At 54.0% G+C, this 13433-nt stretch overlaps 1 protein-coding gene across 2 annotated transcripts in view; it reads left to right on the plus strand.

Moving 5' to 3' along the window:
- The first annotated feature begins 56 nt into the window (after positions 1 to 56).
- The window catches only part of VASP (vasodilator stimulated phosphoprotein), a 31620-nt gene continuing 18243 nt past the window's right edge, over positions 57 to 13433 (plus strand). The window contains exons 1-3 of one of the 2 annotated variants that reach the window (XM_088672833.1): positions 9650 to 9927; positions 10370 to 10423; positions 10715 to 10789. In XM_088672833.1, the coding sequence (XP_088528959.1) occupies positions 9665 to 9927; positions 10370 to 10423; positions 10715 to 10789 (392 nt within the window). In that variant the 5' untranslated portion in view covers positions 9650 to 9664. Of the gene's footprint in view, positions 480 to 9649; positions 9928 to 10369; positions 10424 to 10714; positions 10790 to 13433 lie in introns of those variants that run through there. The other variant, XM_035117705.3, reaches the window with a different exon arrangement.

Genomic DNA, 13433 nt, shown 5'->3' on the forward strand with positions numbered 1-13433 from the left:
GCGGCGGCAACATTGACGCCACATCAAAGCGGGCGCGCGGGGGAGCGCCGAGAGGGCGGGAGGCGCGGCTGGTGCAGGAGCGCGCGCGCGCGTGCCCACCCCTGTCTCTCTTTCTCCACCTCCCACCTCTCTGGCGCGGCGGGATCGGGACCATGAGCCCCCGGCGGTGGCGCCGGGCCGGGCCGAGGTAGCCGCGGGTCGGAGGAAGGAAAGCGGGCAGCGGCTGCCGGGCAGGGAGGCGGCGGATGGGGACCCGAGCGGAGGCTGCTGTGGCGCCGGCGGCCCCCGGTGCTGCTGCTGCTGTCTGAGCCTGGAGCTCCGGCGGCGGTGGCGGCGGCGGCAGCCGCTCCGGGTCTCCGGTCCGGCCTCCTCGCGGCCCCACCCCCGTCCCCACCCAGCCAGGTCTGGGGAAGCGGCAGCCGAGCGGAAGCGGCAGTCGGAGGAGCGGCGGCGCCGCGCACGGAGCCCGCAGACATGAGGTCGGTACCTGCTGCCGGGGCGCGGCGAGGGAAGGAGGGAGGGAGGGAGGCAGAAGGGCGCCTTTGTTGTCTGGGCTGCGGGCACCGGGACCCCGGGGGGGGCGCCGTCTGGGTTCCCCGTGGGCCTCCGCCCCGAGGAAGGAGCAAGTGGGGACACGGGAGTCGCTACGCAGAGGCTTCTCCGAAGAAAGGAGCGGGTCGGCACCCCACCCTCCCGTCGAGGCTGCAACCAGCGCAGATTTTTTTCTCCGGGGGGGGGACCTAGAACATTGGGGGTTGCTGTTTTGCGGGAGCCTCTCTCCCACATTATTCAGGAAGTGGGGCGGTTTGCCTGGCTCCTTTTGTAACCACTTGGGAGAGAGGGGCACGTGGCAAAGATTAACCCCCCCCTTTAAAAAAACATAGAAACTGTTAGAAGCTTCTTTCGCTTTTTCTTTTTTAAAGGGGGGGTTGTTTCTGCCCTCTTTGAAGCCCAATTGAGCGTGTTTTCCGGAAGTGGGAAAATGTTCCCCAATATAGGAGGAGAGAAAGATTTGCACCCCCCCCCACTTTAGAAGAGGCAAGAGATGATACAATTCCTGCCCCCCCAAAAAAACCTGTTGTCGGAATGACTGTGGGCACACGCAGTCCATCTTGAATAGGAGCAAAGAGGGGTTGAATGGGGGCACCCCAAGTTGATGTCTGAAGCCACGCCCTTCCGTGTGACTTCATCGCTCGCCCCCCCCCCACGCTTGAGATATGGGGGAAGGGGGGAGACTTTCAGGATGGCAGCGGAGTTTGTTGGGGAGTTCCTCCGGGGGAGAAAAACGAGCCACGCCCCGGGCAATGGGGGAGCGGGAAGAGATAAGGATAGAATTGCCCCACAGCTGCCTCATGTACTCAATAGGTTGGAGGGGGGGGGTGTTGTGAGGAATGCAATTTCTTTCTCAGGGGGTTGTGAATGCATTTCGCGTTGTGCTGCGAGTGTTAAGTTTTTTTTGGGGAGGGGGGCGTTTCCTAGGATTTGGGGTGGGGGCGGAAAGGGGTCAAGTCGAAGGCGGGAGGGACACCTCTGATCTGTTGTGAGTGAAGAGAATCTCAAAGGTTGGCTTCTGTGATCTGTGTATGCTACTTAGTTCCTTGCAATCCCACACCTAAGGAACAAATAACACCCCCCCTTTAACGACACAGGAAGATGTTCCCCCCCCCAGAGGTTCCTGGAGGGCATTCCTGAGAGTGGGGTGGCTCCTCCCCCCTGATGGGATAGGCAGGGTGATCTTTCCTTGAGCCAAGACCTTTCCTGAATTTGGGGTGCTGGTCCGGCGGGTTCCAGAGCTTCTGGCCAATGCTGGACATCCGATAAGTGGTCAGTCCTCTTGAATGGATCCTTGTCTGAAGATGACCGGACTGGCTTTATGTACCATTGCTCCCCCTTCTCAGGTATTGCAGGGGAGTGAGGGGCACCCCAAACCTCCATCTCCCTTCCCTTTGCGATCCTGGCTCTGATCCTGCCCCTGTTGTGCCCCCTTCACTCCTTTCCTCAAGTTCAGAAAGGGGCCAAGGACCCCCACCTACCCCCACGCCTCTCTCTCAGTGAATGCAGGTTTGGAATTGTAAACCTATTTCTAGGCAGGTTATCTGAAGGATGTCCAGGTTCAAGCTACCTCCCCCCCCCAAAAAACCCATAAGTCTTAAGTCTCAGGTAGGTCTTAAGACCTCCCACCTCATTTTCTGTGTCCTGGGACTTGCGAGGTTGTGCTTTTGAGCATGTGCAGAGTGTTTTCCCTGCTTGGTTGACATAGTGCAGGCATCCCCAAACTGCGGCCCTCCAGATGCTTTGGCCTACAACTCCCATGAACCCTAGCTAAAAGGTCCAGAGGTTGAGGAAGATGGGAATTGTAGTCCAAAACATATGGACGGCCGAAGTTTGGGGATGCCTGACGTAGTGTGATAATTTCTGAGCCTAATGGGGAGGGCTCTGAGGTCAAGAGGGTAAAGTGAGAGAGACAAGCAGCGCCCCTCCTTCAGAAATTAGGCTGACAATTAGGCTGCCTGCGGGAGTTCATCCTGAGTTTTCAGAGATTCCTCCCCAGCTCCCATCCCCGAGTCACCAGATTATAGAGCTGTAGAGTTGGAAAGTACCAGCTGTTCCAAACCAAGGGGAGAGCCAGTGTGGTGTAGTGGTTAGAGCAGTAGACTACAACTCCCACCATCCCTAGCTAGCTACTGGTCAGAGATGATGGGAATTGTAGTCCAAAAACAGCTGGAGGCTCTAGTTTGGGGAACACTGGTGTTGGGGTGTCAGACCAGGGTTCAAACCCCCACTCGGCCACTGAATGTCACCTTGGGGGGGGGTTATTTACTGCTTCCCAGCCTGACCTACCTCACAGGGTTATTGTGGGGGTGAAATGAGGAGGTTGGCGGACCATGTCTTGAGCTCCTTGAAGAAAAAGCTGGGATGTAAATGCCGTTTTCCCCTCACCTCCTTAATCCAGCGGAAAGCTGTGTCTGTGGCCCCGATCCCCTGAAAGCAAAAGGAAGTGAACTGTAGGGGAAGTAGATTCAGATCATGCGCAGGGCCCTGAGTTCAAAATCTATGATGTGTTATCTATAAGCCGAGCTCTAGTTGCTGTATTGCAATTATTATTATTTTTTAAAGGGCAGCCCCTGTCTGCAGCCTTACAATACGAGAAGGGAAAGTTGAGGGGTGGGTGGGGGGGAGGCAGGGTGTGTTTTGCAGGTTAAGCAACCCGGAAGAGGTCAGTTTGTCATCTTCGCTGCAAGAGACACAGAGTGCCTCTTAAAGGCTGACAAGATTTATTGCTGCCTGGGCTGCCACCATCAGCATCACCTTCGAATTAGTCAGCCTTGAAGGGCCCACAGGGTTCTTGGTCTCAGTAGGAGGAAATGCAAGGAAAGGGAGCGTGTTGGACTGGGGGGTGGGGGGGTGGAGTGTCCCAAAGTAGGGGTGGGCAGGATTCCTTGGGGGGGGGTCGCTGGAGGTGCAAATGACAATCAGACTTCGAAAAGCTGGTGTCCCTGGAGCAAGCCCAATAACTTTGTTCAGATTAATCAAACTAAATAGTTTTATTTGGGTTTTGAATAAATGTGCCGTTCACTGCTTTGAGTATTTTTTTTATTTTCTTCCACAGTGGGCCGTGCGAACCACTATTCTGAATAATGCTTTTTATAGAAAAGGGCCACACAAAAACGATAATATCGATAATATCGTTATTGTGTGATTCTCAGTCAAGAACTCCAACTTTTAATAGAAAAGGGGGCACTGCTGGGGATGAGTTTATGGGACCAAGGGGGCGGTGCGTGACCCCCAGAATTTTGGAAACGGCTGGTGTAGTAGGACATCCTTGGAGGGTTTCAGAGAAAAGTCCTTCCTGGTGTTTTGCACGATCTGGAGACAGGGGTCCCTCTGGCATTGAGGTTGCCCTGGGATGGGAAGGAAGGAGTTGTGGGTGGTTGTTGGCTAAGTTTTACCCGGGGTATACCCATTGAAATGGATGGACATGGCTAAGCTAGGTCCATTCATTTGGGTAGGTTACACTGAGTGCCCACTAAAATGGGGAGCTCTGGGTGTCTCAAAGGGCACAGAGGAGGCCAAGTGCATTTTAAGACTGTAAGTGACCTGAGACCAGAGACCTGTCGCCCTCACTTAAGCCGTAAAACGCCATATTATGTCGACAGTGGGGTGCAGATTCCCTAATCAGTAGCTCTGGAGGGACCCCAAAAGTATCGGGCAGATCCTCTTATATGCTGCTTTTTCTTTAAAAAGTGGGTAGTGTGACCTTTGACCTGTGGTTCTGGTTATCTCAAGAGTGAATGGACATGTTTCCAGTGGTGGTCATCTGGTTATCTCTAGTAGCCCACAAGGGAAAGCTGAACATCCTGGCAGCCGGTGTTTACATGTAGGCTGCTGCTGTTGATGGCGGCTCTACTTCGCTGCCCTGGCGAAGAGTGGGCTGCAAAGTTCTCTGTGGTGAATGGGTCCAATCCCCTTTTAAATCTGCGTCTCAGCAGCATCTGAGGTCAGTCATGCGCTGCATGTTCTGAAGCTGCAACCCATTCATTTCCTTGGGTGACTCCTCGCAGGGTGAGGCGACTTCGCGTCACTGGAGGACTTGTCTCCTTATCCCATGATTGAGAGCCTTTGGTGTAGGACTTTGTCAGAAGCTCTTTTTGGGGGAAGTCCAAGCATACCATGTTTACCACTGGGTTGTTCCTGACTCCGCTCTTGATGACACACTCCAACAGCTCCAAAAGGTTATCGAGGTGGGACTTCCCTTCGATTTCTTGAGCTGCGATTCCTGCATTATTGCACCGGGTTGGACTAGATCAGGCATCCCCAAACTGTGGCCCTCCAGATGTTTTGGCCTACAACTCTCATGATCCCTAGCTAACAGGACCAGTGGTCGGGGAAGATGGGAATTGTAGTCCAAAACATCTGGAGGGCCGAAGTTTGGGGATGCCTGGACTAGATGGTCCTTGGGGAATTCCTTCCCAACTCTAAGCTTTACTCAGAATAGACCTTTCGAAATCGATGGCCCTAACTCAGCCACATTCATTAATTCTGATGGCTCTAAAACTTCATTCTCTACCACCCCATGATTGGCTAAATAACACTGTCTTTCAAGAATACTTTTTAAACACAGAATTCCCTAACCTAGTGCCTTCTCCAGGTGTTCTGGACTACAACTCCCATCATCCCTGGCTGATATGCTAGGACTGATGGGAATTGTAGTCCGAAACAGCCCAACGGGGAGGTCTGTGTTAGAGTAGCTGACCTGAGACTTCCTTCCCCTTCACTGCTGGGGTTGATCTGACAGTCTTGCAACCTCCTGGGTAGAAACTTGATTTCACAGAGAAGTTGTGTGACGTGGAACAGTTTCAGATCTGAGTTCGTTGACTCTCAGGTGTATACAGTACTGAGAAATCTTTGATGATTACATTTATATATTCTCCCCCCCCCCCGCCTCTTTCTTCTAAGGAGCTCGAGGTGGGGTCTCATTCAGTCCTCACAACGACCCTGCAGAATAGGCTAGGCTGAGAGCCTGTGACTGAACCGAAGACACACACCCAGCTGAGTGGGGATTTGAACCCTGGTCTCCCCAGCTCCCATCAATGGCTCTCAACCTCCATCCTTGCAGTTAGCATGTACGCAGCACACCAGCAATTAGAGTTTACTGGCACCAATGACCTTGCAATTGGGGGGGGGGAGGTGGACTAGAGGATCCTTGGGCTCCCTCCCTTCCGGCTCTGCAGTTCCAGGACCTCATCGAATCCACCTCTCCCTTCTTCTAACAAAACCGCAGAAGGCCCTTTTGTTCCTCTCATTTGCAAAGCCTTTATTTTGCATTTGGCAAGGTGATGTGGTGCGTTGCAAAAGAGCCCATTCAGGAATCCTGACTACCAGAGCACTCAGCCGCCCCTTGAGTTTTCTGTAGGGTCTGGGTCATGGCAGTGGGGGCGTTGCTGCAGCCGTGCGGAAACAACCCCCACCTTCTCAACCCCTTGAAAACCCACAGCTTTTCACGCTTCCACATTGGGACCACGCCAGCAGTGAGAGTTGTGGGTAGGAGAAGCAGATTTCAGCGGCCGGTCAGGGTTTTATTTGCGTCTTCGTGCAGTGCCTAGTGGTTAGATCTGTGGGGGAGGCCTGAGAAGTTTCAGCAGCTGCAGCAACTGGTGCTTTTATTTCCTCCCCCACCACCACCACCCAAATGTCTGCTACTTGGGGTTTCTTTCTGGTATCTTTCAACAGCTGAGAGGCTTCCAGCTGTCTGGGAGTGAAGGGGGGGTTATGTTGCATGGCCCCCCTGAAAACCCTCCCCCAGCCACTTTGGGGTGCCTATGGGGAATGAAGATGCTTAGAAGCATGGAACTGTAGAGCTGGAAGAGACCTCCCAGGGTCATCTAGGAAGGCTGAGGCTGCCCTGCTCAGCCAGCTCCTAAGCACAAAGTTTTTGCATTGCAAGGACTGAATCGTTGAAGTCTAATGTGAAGGACTTGTGGGGGGATGCTTTTCCTAAACCTTGCCTCATTTAATCCTCCACAGCAACCCTCTGAGGTAGACCAGGCCGACAGGAAGTTGGGTTGGACTAGATGACCCTCGGGGGTACCTTCCAATTCTGTGATGTTATGACTAGTTTCCAAAGTCGCACCCAGTGAGTGTCATGGATGAGTGGGTGGAGGGATTTGAACCGTGGTCTCTCCCAGGTCCTAGACACTCTAACCCAGGCATCCCCAAACTCCAGATGTTTTGGTCTACAACTCCCATGATTCCTAGCTAACAGGATGGTCAGGGATGATGGGAATTGTAGTCCAAAACATCTGGAGGGCCAAAGTTTGGGGATGCCTGCTCTAACCCATGGGTAGGCAACCTAAAGGCCGGATGCATCCCAGTCGCCTTCTCAATCCGGCCCGCAGACGGTCCAGGTATCATTGTGTTTTTACATGAGCAGAATGGGTCCTTTTATTTAAAATGGGTTATTTGTTGGGCATAGGAATTCGTGCATTCTCTCTCCCCCCCCCCAAAATATAGTCCAGCCCACCACATGGTCTGAGGGACAGTGGACCGGCCCACGGCTGAAAAAGTTTGCTGACCCCTGCTCTAACCACTACACCAGGCTGGCATTTGGCCTTGCAAGGTTTCTGACCCGAAAGGCAGCAGCATTTTTCACTTTAACAAGGAACACAAAAAAAACACAATGCTTCCTCCGTCTATGTGCTCACACGTGTGTGCCTGTCTGCCATGTCTTGTTTGAGATCTAGCCATTTCCCCCCCCCTCCTGCCTTAATTTTCCCAATCTGTAAAATGGGCAACCCAGGCAAGAGTCCAGAGAGACCCACCAGCCCCTGAGCTTTGCAATTACTTGACTGAGTTGCTTAGTACGGACTGTGGGGCTGAGATGTTGCAGGCGATTTAATCAGTCCTGGCTGATTACCTAAAGAGCAGGAAGCAGCCTGAACCATTTCCCTTTTCCACTGTGTACATGGACTGACTGGGAAGAGGAAGAGCAAGCCCAGTGGATGTTAACCCTTTTGTGGCCCATGCCTTGAAGGCAATCTGGTGCCCTCAGATCTTCTTGGACTACAACTCCCATCAGCCCTGGCTGGCATGGGACTTTTTAGGGGGTGGGTGGGGGTGGGAGAGAGCACCAGGTGGGCTCACACTTACGTATACGCAGTAAGATGCCAATTAAAATCAAGCATTTAAAAATGCTAATTCATGCAATCGTAAGGTTGGGAGGGACCCCCAAGGGTCATCCAGCCCAGCCCGCTGCAATGCAGGAATCACAGCTGACGACTCCTCAACTATTCCTCCTCCTGGTGGTGCAGCAATAAAACGGCTAAGCAGGGTCTGGTTGGGTTTCAAATTGGATGAGAGACCGGCACATTGCTGGGGGTTAGACTAGATGCCCCATGGGATCTCTTCCAGCTCTATAGTTCTATCCCCCACCCTCCCAGCCTCTGCTTGAAAACCTCTGACAAAGGAGAGTCCGCCACCTTCCTCTTTTTAAAGACTGCTTAGCCTTTACCACTGAAATGAGTGCAATGGTAATACTTTGAACTCCTCTGAGAAGAGGTGTAATTTCATCTCCAGGAGAAAGATGCTCTATTGTTTGGGCTGGGATGTTGAGAGGCAGCTTCCGAAATGAACTTTTGGTGAAAGAGAGAGAGAGAGATTAGACAAATTCATGGGGGTGGTTTGGTCCATCAGCCGGGAACCAAGATCCTGAGTTGAATGATATGGAGCCTCCATATTCAGATAGTGTCTACCTCTAAATATGATGTACTGGGGACGGAGGACAAAAGTAGCAGATGTGTGTTTTGCCTCTGTGCTCTGCTTGGGAGCTTCCAGAAGCACCTTGGCTGTCCTCTGTTGGAAGCAGGATCCTGAGCTACAGACAGGCGTTCTTTCCTGATGCAGCTGCGCAGTTCATAGGAGAGGTTAAGATTCGGCATTTACTGGGGAAGGGTGACTTCATTTTGCTCTGGAGCCAGTTTCAGGCGCCGGGTTGCTAAGCCCCCTTTTCCTCATTCCTCAGATGACTAAGTGTTGCCAGCCCAACTCAGATCGCTTGGGATGAGCGGGCCAGAACAGCAAGCCCCAGGACGCCTTGTTCTGCAAACTAAGGGCCAAGGTGTTGCCTCGCCGCAGGGCAAAGAAAGGACTGCTGCTGCAGCTGCTGCTGCTGCTGCTGCAAAGAGTTAACCTGTGGAACTCACTGCCACAGGAGGCCGGGGTGGGTGGCCACCGACCTCGATGGCTTTCAAAGAGGACTGGGCATATTCAGTGGCTACTAGCCATGGCCGGATGGCATGCTTCCCGTTGGCATCTTCTTGGGTTCTTATGGAACCTCCAGCTCCAGAGGCAGTCTATCTAGATTCCTAGGGGTATTTGGCCACTGTGAGAACAGGAGGCTTGGCTACCAGTAGATGGGCCAGTGGCCTGATCCTGCAGGCTCTTCTTACACTCGTGCAGGGGGAGCTGAGCTGCCTCAACCATGAGTCTCTGGGGCCCCCAGCACCGGAATCCTCTTGGGGGTCGCAGGTTCCGGGCGCCCGCTGCATTGTGACACAGCACTGAGTTCCGCCTGGCACGTCTCCCGGGGATTGTAAGGGCGGGTGGGAGAGAGAGAAAGACCTGCACCCGGGCCAGGCGCGGCGGGGGGGGGCCCACATCGGACACCATGGGCCGCTTCGGAAGGTTGTTTCGGCTCGCCCCTCGGATTGGGCCCTCTGCTCTGCTGGCCTCCCGGGTGTAGGGGAGGGGGGCTGGAGTTGCAAGCAAGGGCCGTATTCTGCCCTGTGGAAATGCTGCCATGCTCTTTCCCCCGCTAAACATGCAACCCCGACATGGATTGCAACCTCTTCTCCCCCCCCCCCCCAATCCAAGAAGCCTCTCCCCACCCCCTGCCATGACCAGCTGTCCCTTTACTCTCTCCTCCACCTTCTCATCCAAGGTCAGCCTTGGATGCAGCTCTGTTTTGGGGAGGGAACTTCGCCCCCCCCAACCAAAGAGTCCTAGGTCTTGCTGGCCCTCCCCCCTTTTCCCAAATTGTCCCGAGCTGGAAGAGACCGGAAAAGCGCCTTTCAGGATGTGACTCAGCCGTCTCAAATACAAGGCTGCCCAGGGGAGAAGGCAGCAGAGGAGGAGGAGGAAGAGGACTTAGGGGGTGGGGGGTGGGGACATGCCTCTGGCACACATCCCCCCCCATCACCTCCTTACTGATGCTCTCCAGGGGCGAGCACAGCCAGGACCCAGGCGCATCCTACCCTCAAGGCCTGGCTTTTGCCCGCTCCCAGCACTTGGGGGGTGGGGAAAACACCCCTGGTCGCCTTGCTTCCCCCTCCGTTTCGCCATAGGGCGACCTGAGTGTTTTTTGCTCTCTGGCAGATCTCCGGCTCCTGACCCACCGCCTAAGCCCAAAGAGAAGCAAGGCGCAAAGCTCAGGTGGGGATGGATTGGGCCTGCGTGGGGGAGGTGTAGCCCCCCCAACTTCCTTATCCTGGGGTGCCCACCCTTATCTCACAAAAACCTACAGAGGCCTTTGAGATTAGTAGCCAAGATCCTTGTGTTTCCAGGGATGGACGCAATCTCTCTCTCCCCCCCCCAAAAGAAATCCTAGAAGTTTTGGACCGGCCCCTGGCTGGAACCTGAAAATTGCCCCCCCCCCGACTCTCAGGGATGGTTTTAAACACCGCCCCGCCCCCGCTCCTTTCCAGACTGATCCCTGGAGTCTGGGTGCCTTCTGGCTTCCGTTGGGAGACCTTGGCCTCGGAAGGTGGCAATCTCCCCTCCACTGGAGGTTTTCCAGCAGGGGTTGGGCTAGATGACCCTCGGGGTTCCCTCCCCTCTCCACGATTCTGTGACCTTTGACTTTCTCCATTTCCAGCAAGGTTCCCGACCCCCCCAAGGCCAAAGATGAACACCATTCGACGCAACTCAAGTGTGGATGAGTATTTGGGCCGGATGCGGGGCAGGGAGTTAGCAATGGCTTCCTGGCAGGGAGGAGAGTGGGGCTCCTGCCCTTTGCAAGATGCATTTCTGGAGATCGGGGTGGGGTGGGGCGAAGCTATTTAATTTTTCTCCTGGACCTGCAATTTTGGGCCTGGGAACGTCCTCCTTGCACCGTCCCCAAAGGCTTGGTTGAGAGGAGGATGAGGACCACCCTCACCCCCCGGGGTCTCCCTGGACTTCTAGTCCCTCCAGAGACCAGGAATGTGCTTCCCTTTGGCAGGATCACGCTGGGGAAGAAGCCTCCCACCCCGGAACCCACTAAAAAAGTCGAGGTGAAGCAGATAGAGAAACCCAGGTGCGGCTGAATTTTTGGGTGTGTGTGTGTGTGTGACACTACAGGTGCTCTGCTGAGCTCTAGGCAAGGGCTTTGTATTTCAGGATAGGGGGCTCTCCATCTCCCCATTGGAAGGGTTGAGAGCCCCCTGCTCCCCACTTTGCCACCCTCTAAGTGGGGGGGGGGTAAGGAGGAAAAAATTCTGGGTCTTAAGTGCATGCACATGAAAGCTCATACCAATGGCAAACTTAGTTGGTCTCTAAGGTGCGACTGGAATGAATTTTTATATTTTTATTTATTTTGTTTCAATTACGGCAGACCAACACGGCTACCTACTTGTAATTAAGATTTCTGAAAGGGAAAAATCCCATCTTTATTAATGACAGGAGTCCACCAATGGAGGGAATATCATTGGGGTTTTTTTTGGGGGGGAGTCACTTCTTCCCCCATCTAGGGCTGCCCTCTCCAACTGACGGTTTCTTGTACATGCAGGGAGCACGCTCTGATCAGCGGTTTTTTTTTGGGGGGGGGAATGTTTACACGGCTAATTTGAAACGACTTTGAACGCCGTCCAAAATGCACACACACACCCATTATACATGGAAATGTCTTTTTCCAGCCCCCCCCAACCCCGTGCCGCTCTTGTCCCTCTGCAGAAAACAAAGACTGTGCAGCTCTGCCAATTCCCACCCCCTGCCAAAAAAACCCACCACTTTTTTTGAAAAAACAACAACAAACCAAGTTAGAGAAAGTAACATGGAAACCATTCTTGAGTCAAACCATACCTGCTTGTCTGTTGCTCTCTTCTGGACCCCCCTGCCCCAAATTTAAGTCAGCCACCCCCCCCCTCCCCATCAGTTGCAATGCTTCCAGCTCATAAGTCTGGAATTTGGGGAGTGTGTCTGTGTTTGGAGGGGGGGCAGGGAGAGGAAGCAAGGAAAAGTCGCTCTCTAGCAAAAAAAACCCCCTCCTTTGTGAATACCTATGGAGACCGTTGACTGCTTTGGGGAGGCGAGGGATGATGTCAGGGTGTTTTGAGCTGGGCTGGGGTTCCTTGTACTTGCTTAGGCCGGGTTGCTGGGATATTGGGGGGATGGACGGACACGCAGAGGCAGGATGTCTCTGGGCCCCTCCCCGCCTCCAACCGCCTTGCATTCCCACATTCTCCAGCACAGATCCGGCCTGTCCTTCAAGTCTACCTTATATGGGCAAAGGCTGCTGTTTTTCTCCCTCCCTCCCTCCTTCCGGCTCTTTTCCGGTTGGCCCGTTCCAGGTGCCACTTCTTATTCTTTCAGTCTCTGCTGGGGGCAGGGGGGGGAGGCAGCCTGTCTCCCGCACTGCCCCCCCCTTACCTTGCTTTGTTTTCCAAAAATAGGAGAGCGGTTGTCTGTTTGCCCTCAGAACCTAAACGGAGGAGCCCGTCTCCTCCAGCCTCCTTTTCTCGCAGAGGCCAAATAAGAACCTAGGAACCCAGGTAGACTGCCTGTGGAGCTGGAGGTTCTGTAAGAAGAGGTGGGCTGCTAGATCAGGACAAGGGCCAGCACCCTGTTCTCGTAGGGGCCAACCGGGTGCCTCAATGGGAAAACCCGCAAGCAGCTCTCTCCTCTCGAGGTTTCCAGCAACTGGGATTCAGAAGCCTCGCTGCCTCTACCTCTGGCATGTTTTGGTTCGGGCAGCTGGCTTTGAGCTGAGCCACCAGAGGTTATAGCTCCTTGGTGGGGGGGCAACCTTGGCATGGGGGTTTGTGCCCAGGTTGCAGTGCTCTCACTTGGCCCCTGCTGGCCTGGCATTTGCAGTTACTAGGCCATAGCTCGGGGTAGAACACCTGCTTGGCATGCAGAAGGCCCCAGGTTCAACCGCTGCTGGCAGGATCTCCAAGGTAGGGTTGAGAGTGTCCTTTACCTGTAACCCTGAAGAGCTGCCAGGCAGAGTAGACAATACTGAGCCGCACAGACCCGATGGTCTGATTTGGTATCAGGCAACATCCTAAATCTTATATGCACAGACTCTGCTTGGCAGTTGTATTGGAGTGCAGAAGGCCTGGTTGCAGCGCCCCCCCCCCCGGGCATAAGCATAACACCTACCTTTTGAAATGCTGGGCTTATCTTGATAAGACCCTCCACCCCACCCCTGTTTGCCCTCGAGGGGGGTCTGTAAGAAGAAGTTAAGGTGTCTCTTACATAATAGGGGAAACTGAGGCAGATGGAAGAGAGGGAACCACTCGAGCTGACTTGCTAGCAGCAGGACCCAGGAGTCCTGTTTGCAGGTCTTCCTCTTCCTCTCCCCTCCCCCCCCACGAGGTTATGAAAGGGAAGGTGGTTTATTTATGCTGTAATTTTTGTGTCTTGGGATGCTTGGCTGACAAGTTCCACATTTCAGAAAACCTTCCTCTCCCCCCCCCCCTTTCGCAGCAAATGTTCCTCCATTTGTGAGCTGTGGGGAGGGAGAGAGAGAGACAGAGACCTTTGGTCTGGGGCCTGCAGCATGCATGACCCCAAAATGCAAACAAACTGTGATGGCTGTGGAGAGAGAGGACGGGGTAGGTTCTTACAAAGAGAGAAAATGCCACAGCGGTTTCAAGAGCAACATCCGATTAGATGCATCTCAAAGGATTCTGGGTAACGCTGAGCCAAGGTTTCGCAAGCCGTTTCTGAGGAACATTGGC

This window comes from Zootoca vivipara, chromosome 6, assembly GCF_965207765.1.
Source record: "Zootoca vivipara chromosome 6, rZooViv2.hap1.1, whole genome shotgun sequence".
In the NCBI taxonomy this organism is placed as follows: domain Eukaryota; kingdom Metazoa; phylum Chordata; class Lepidosauria; order Squamata; family Lacertidae; genus Zootoca; species Zootoca vivipara.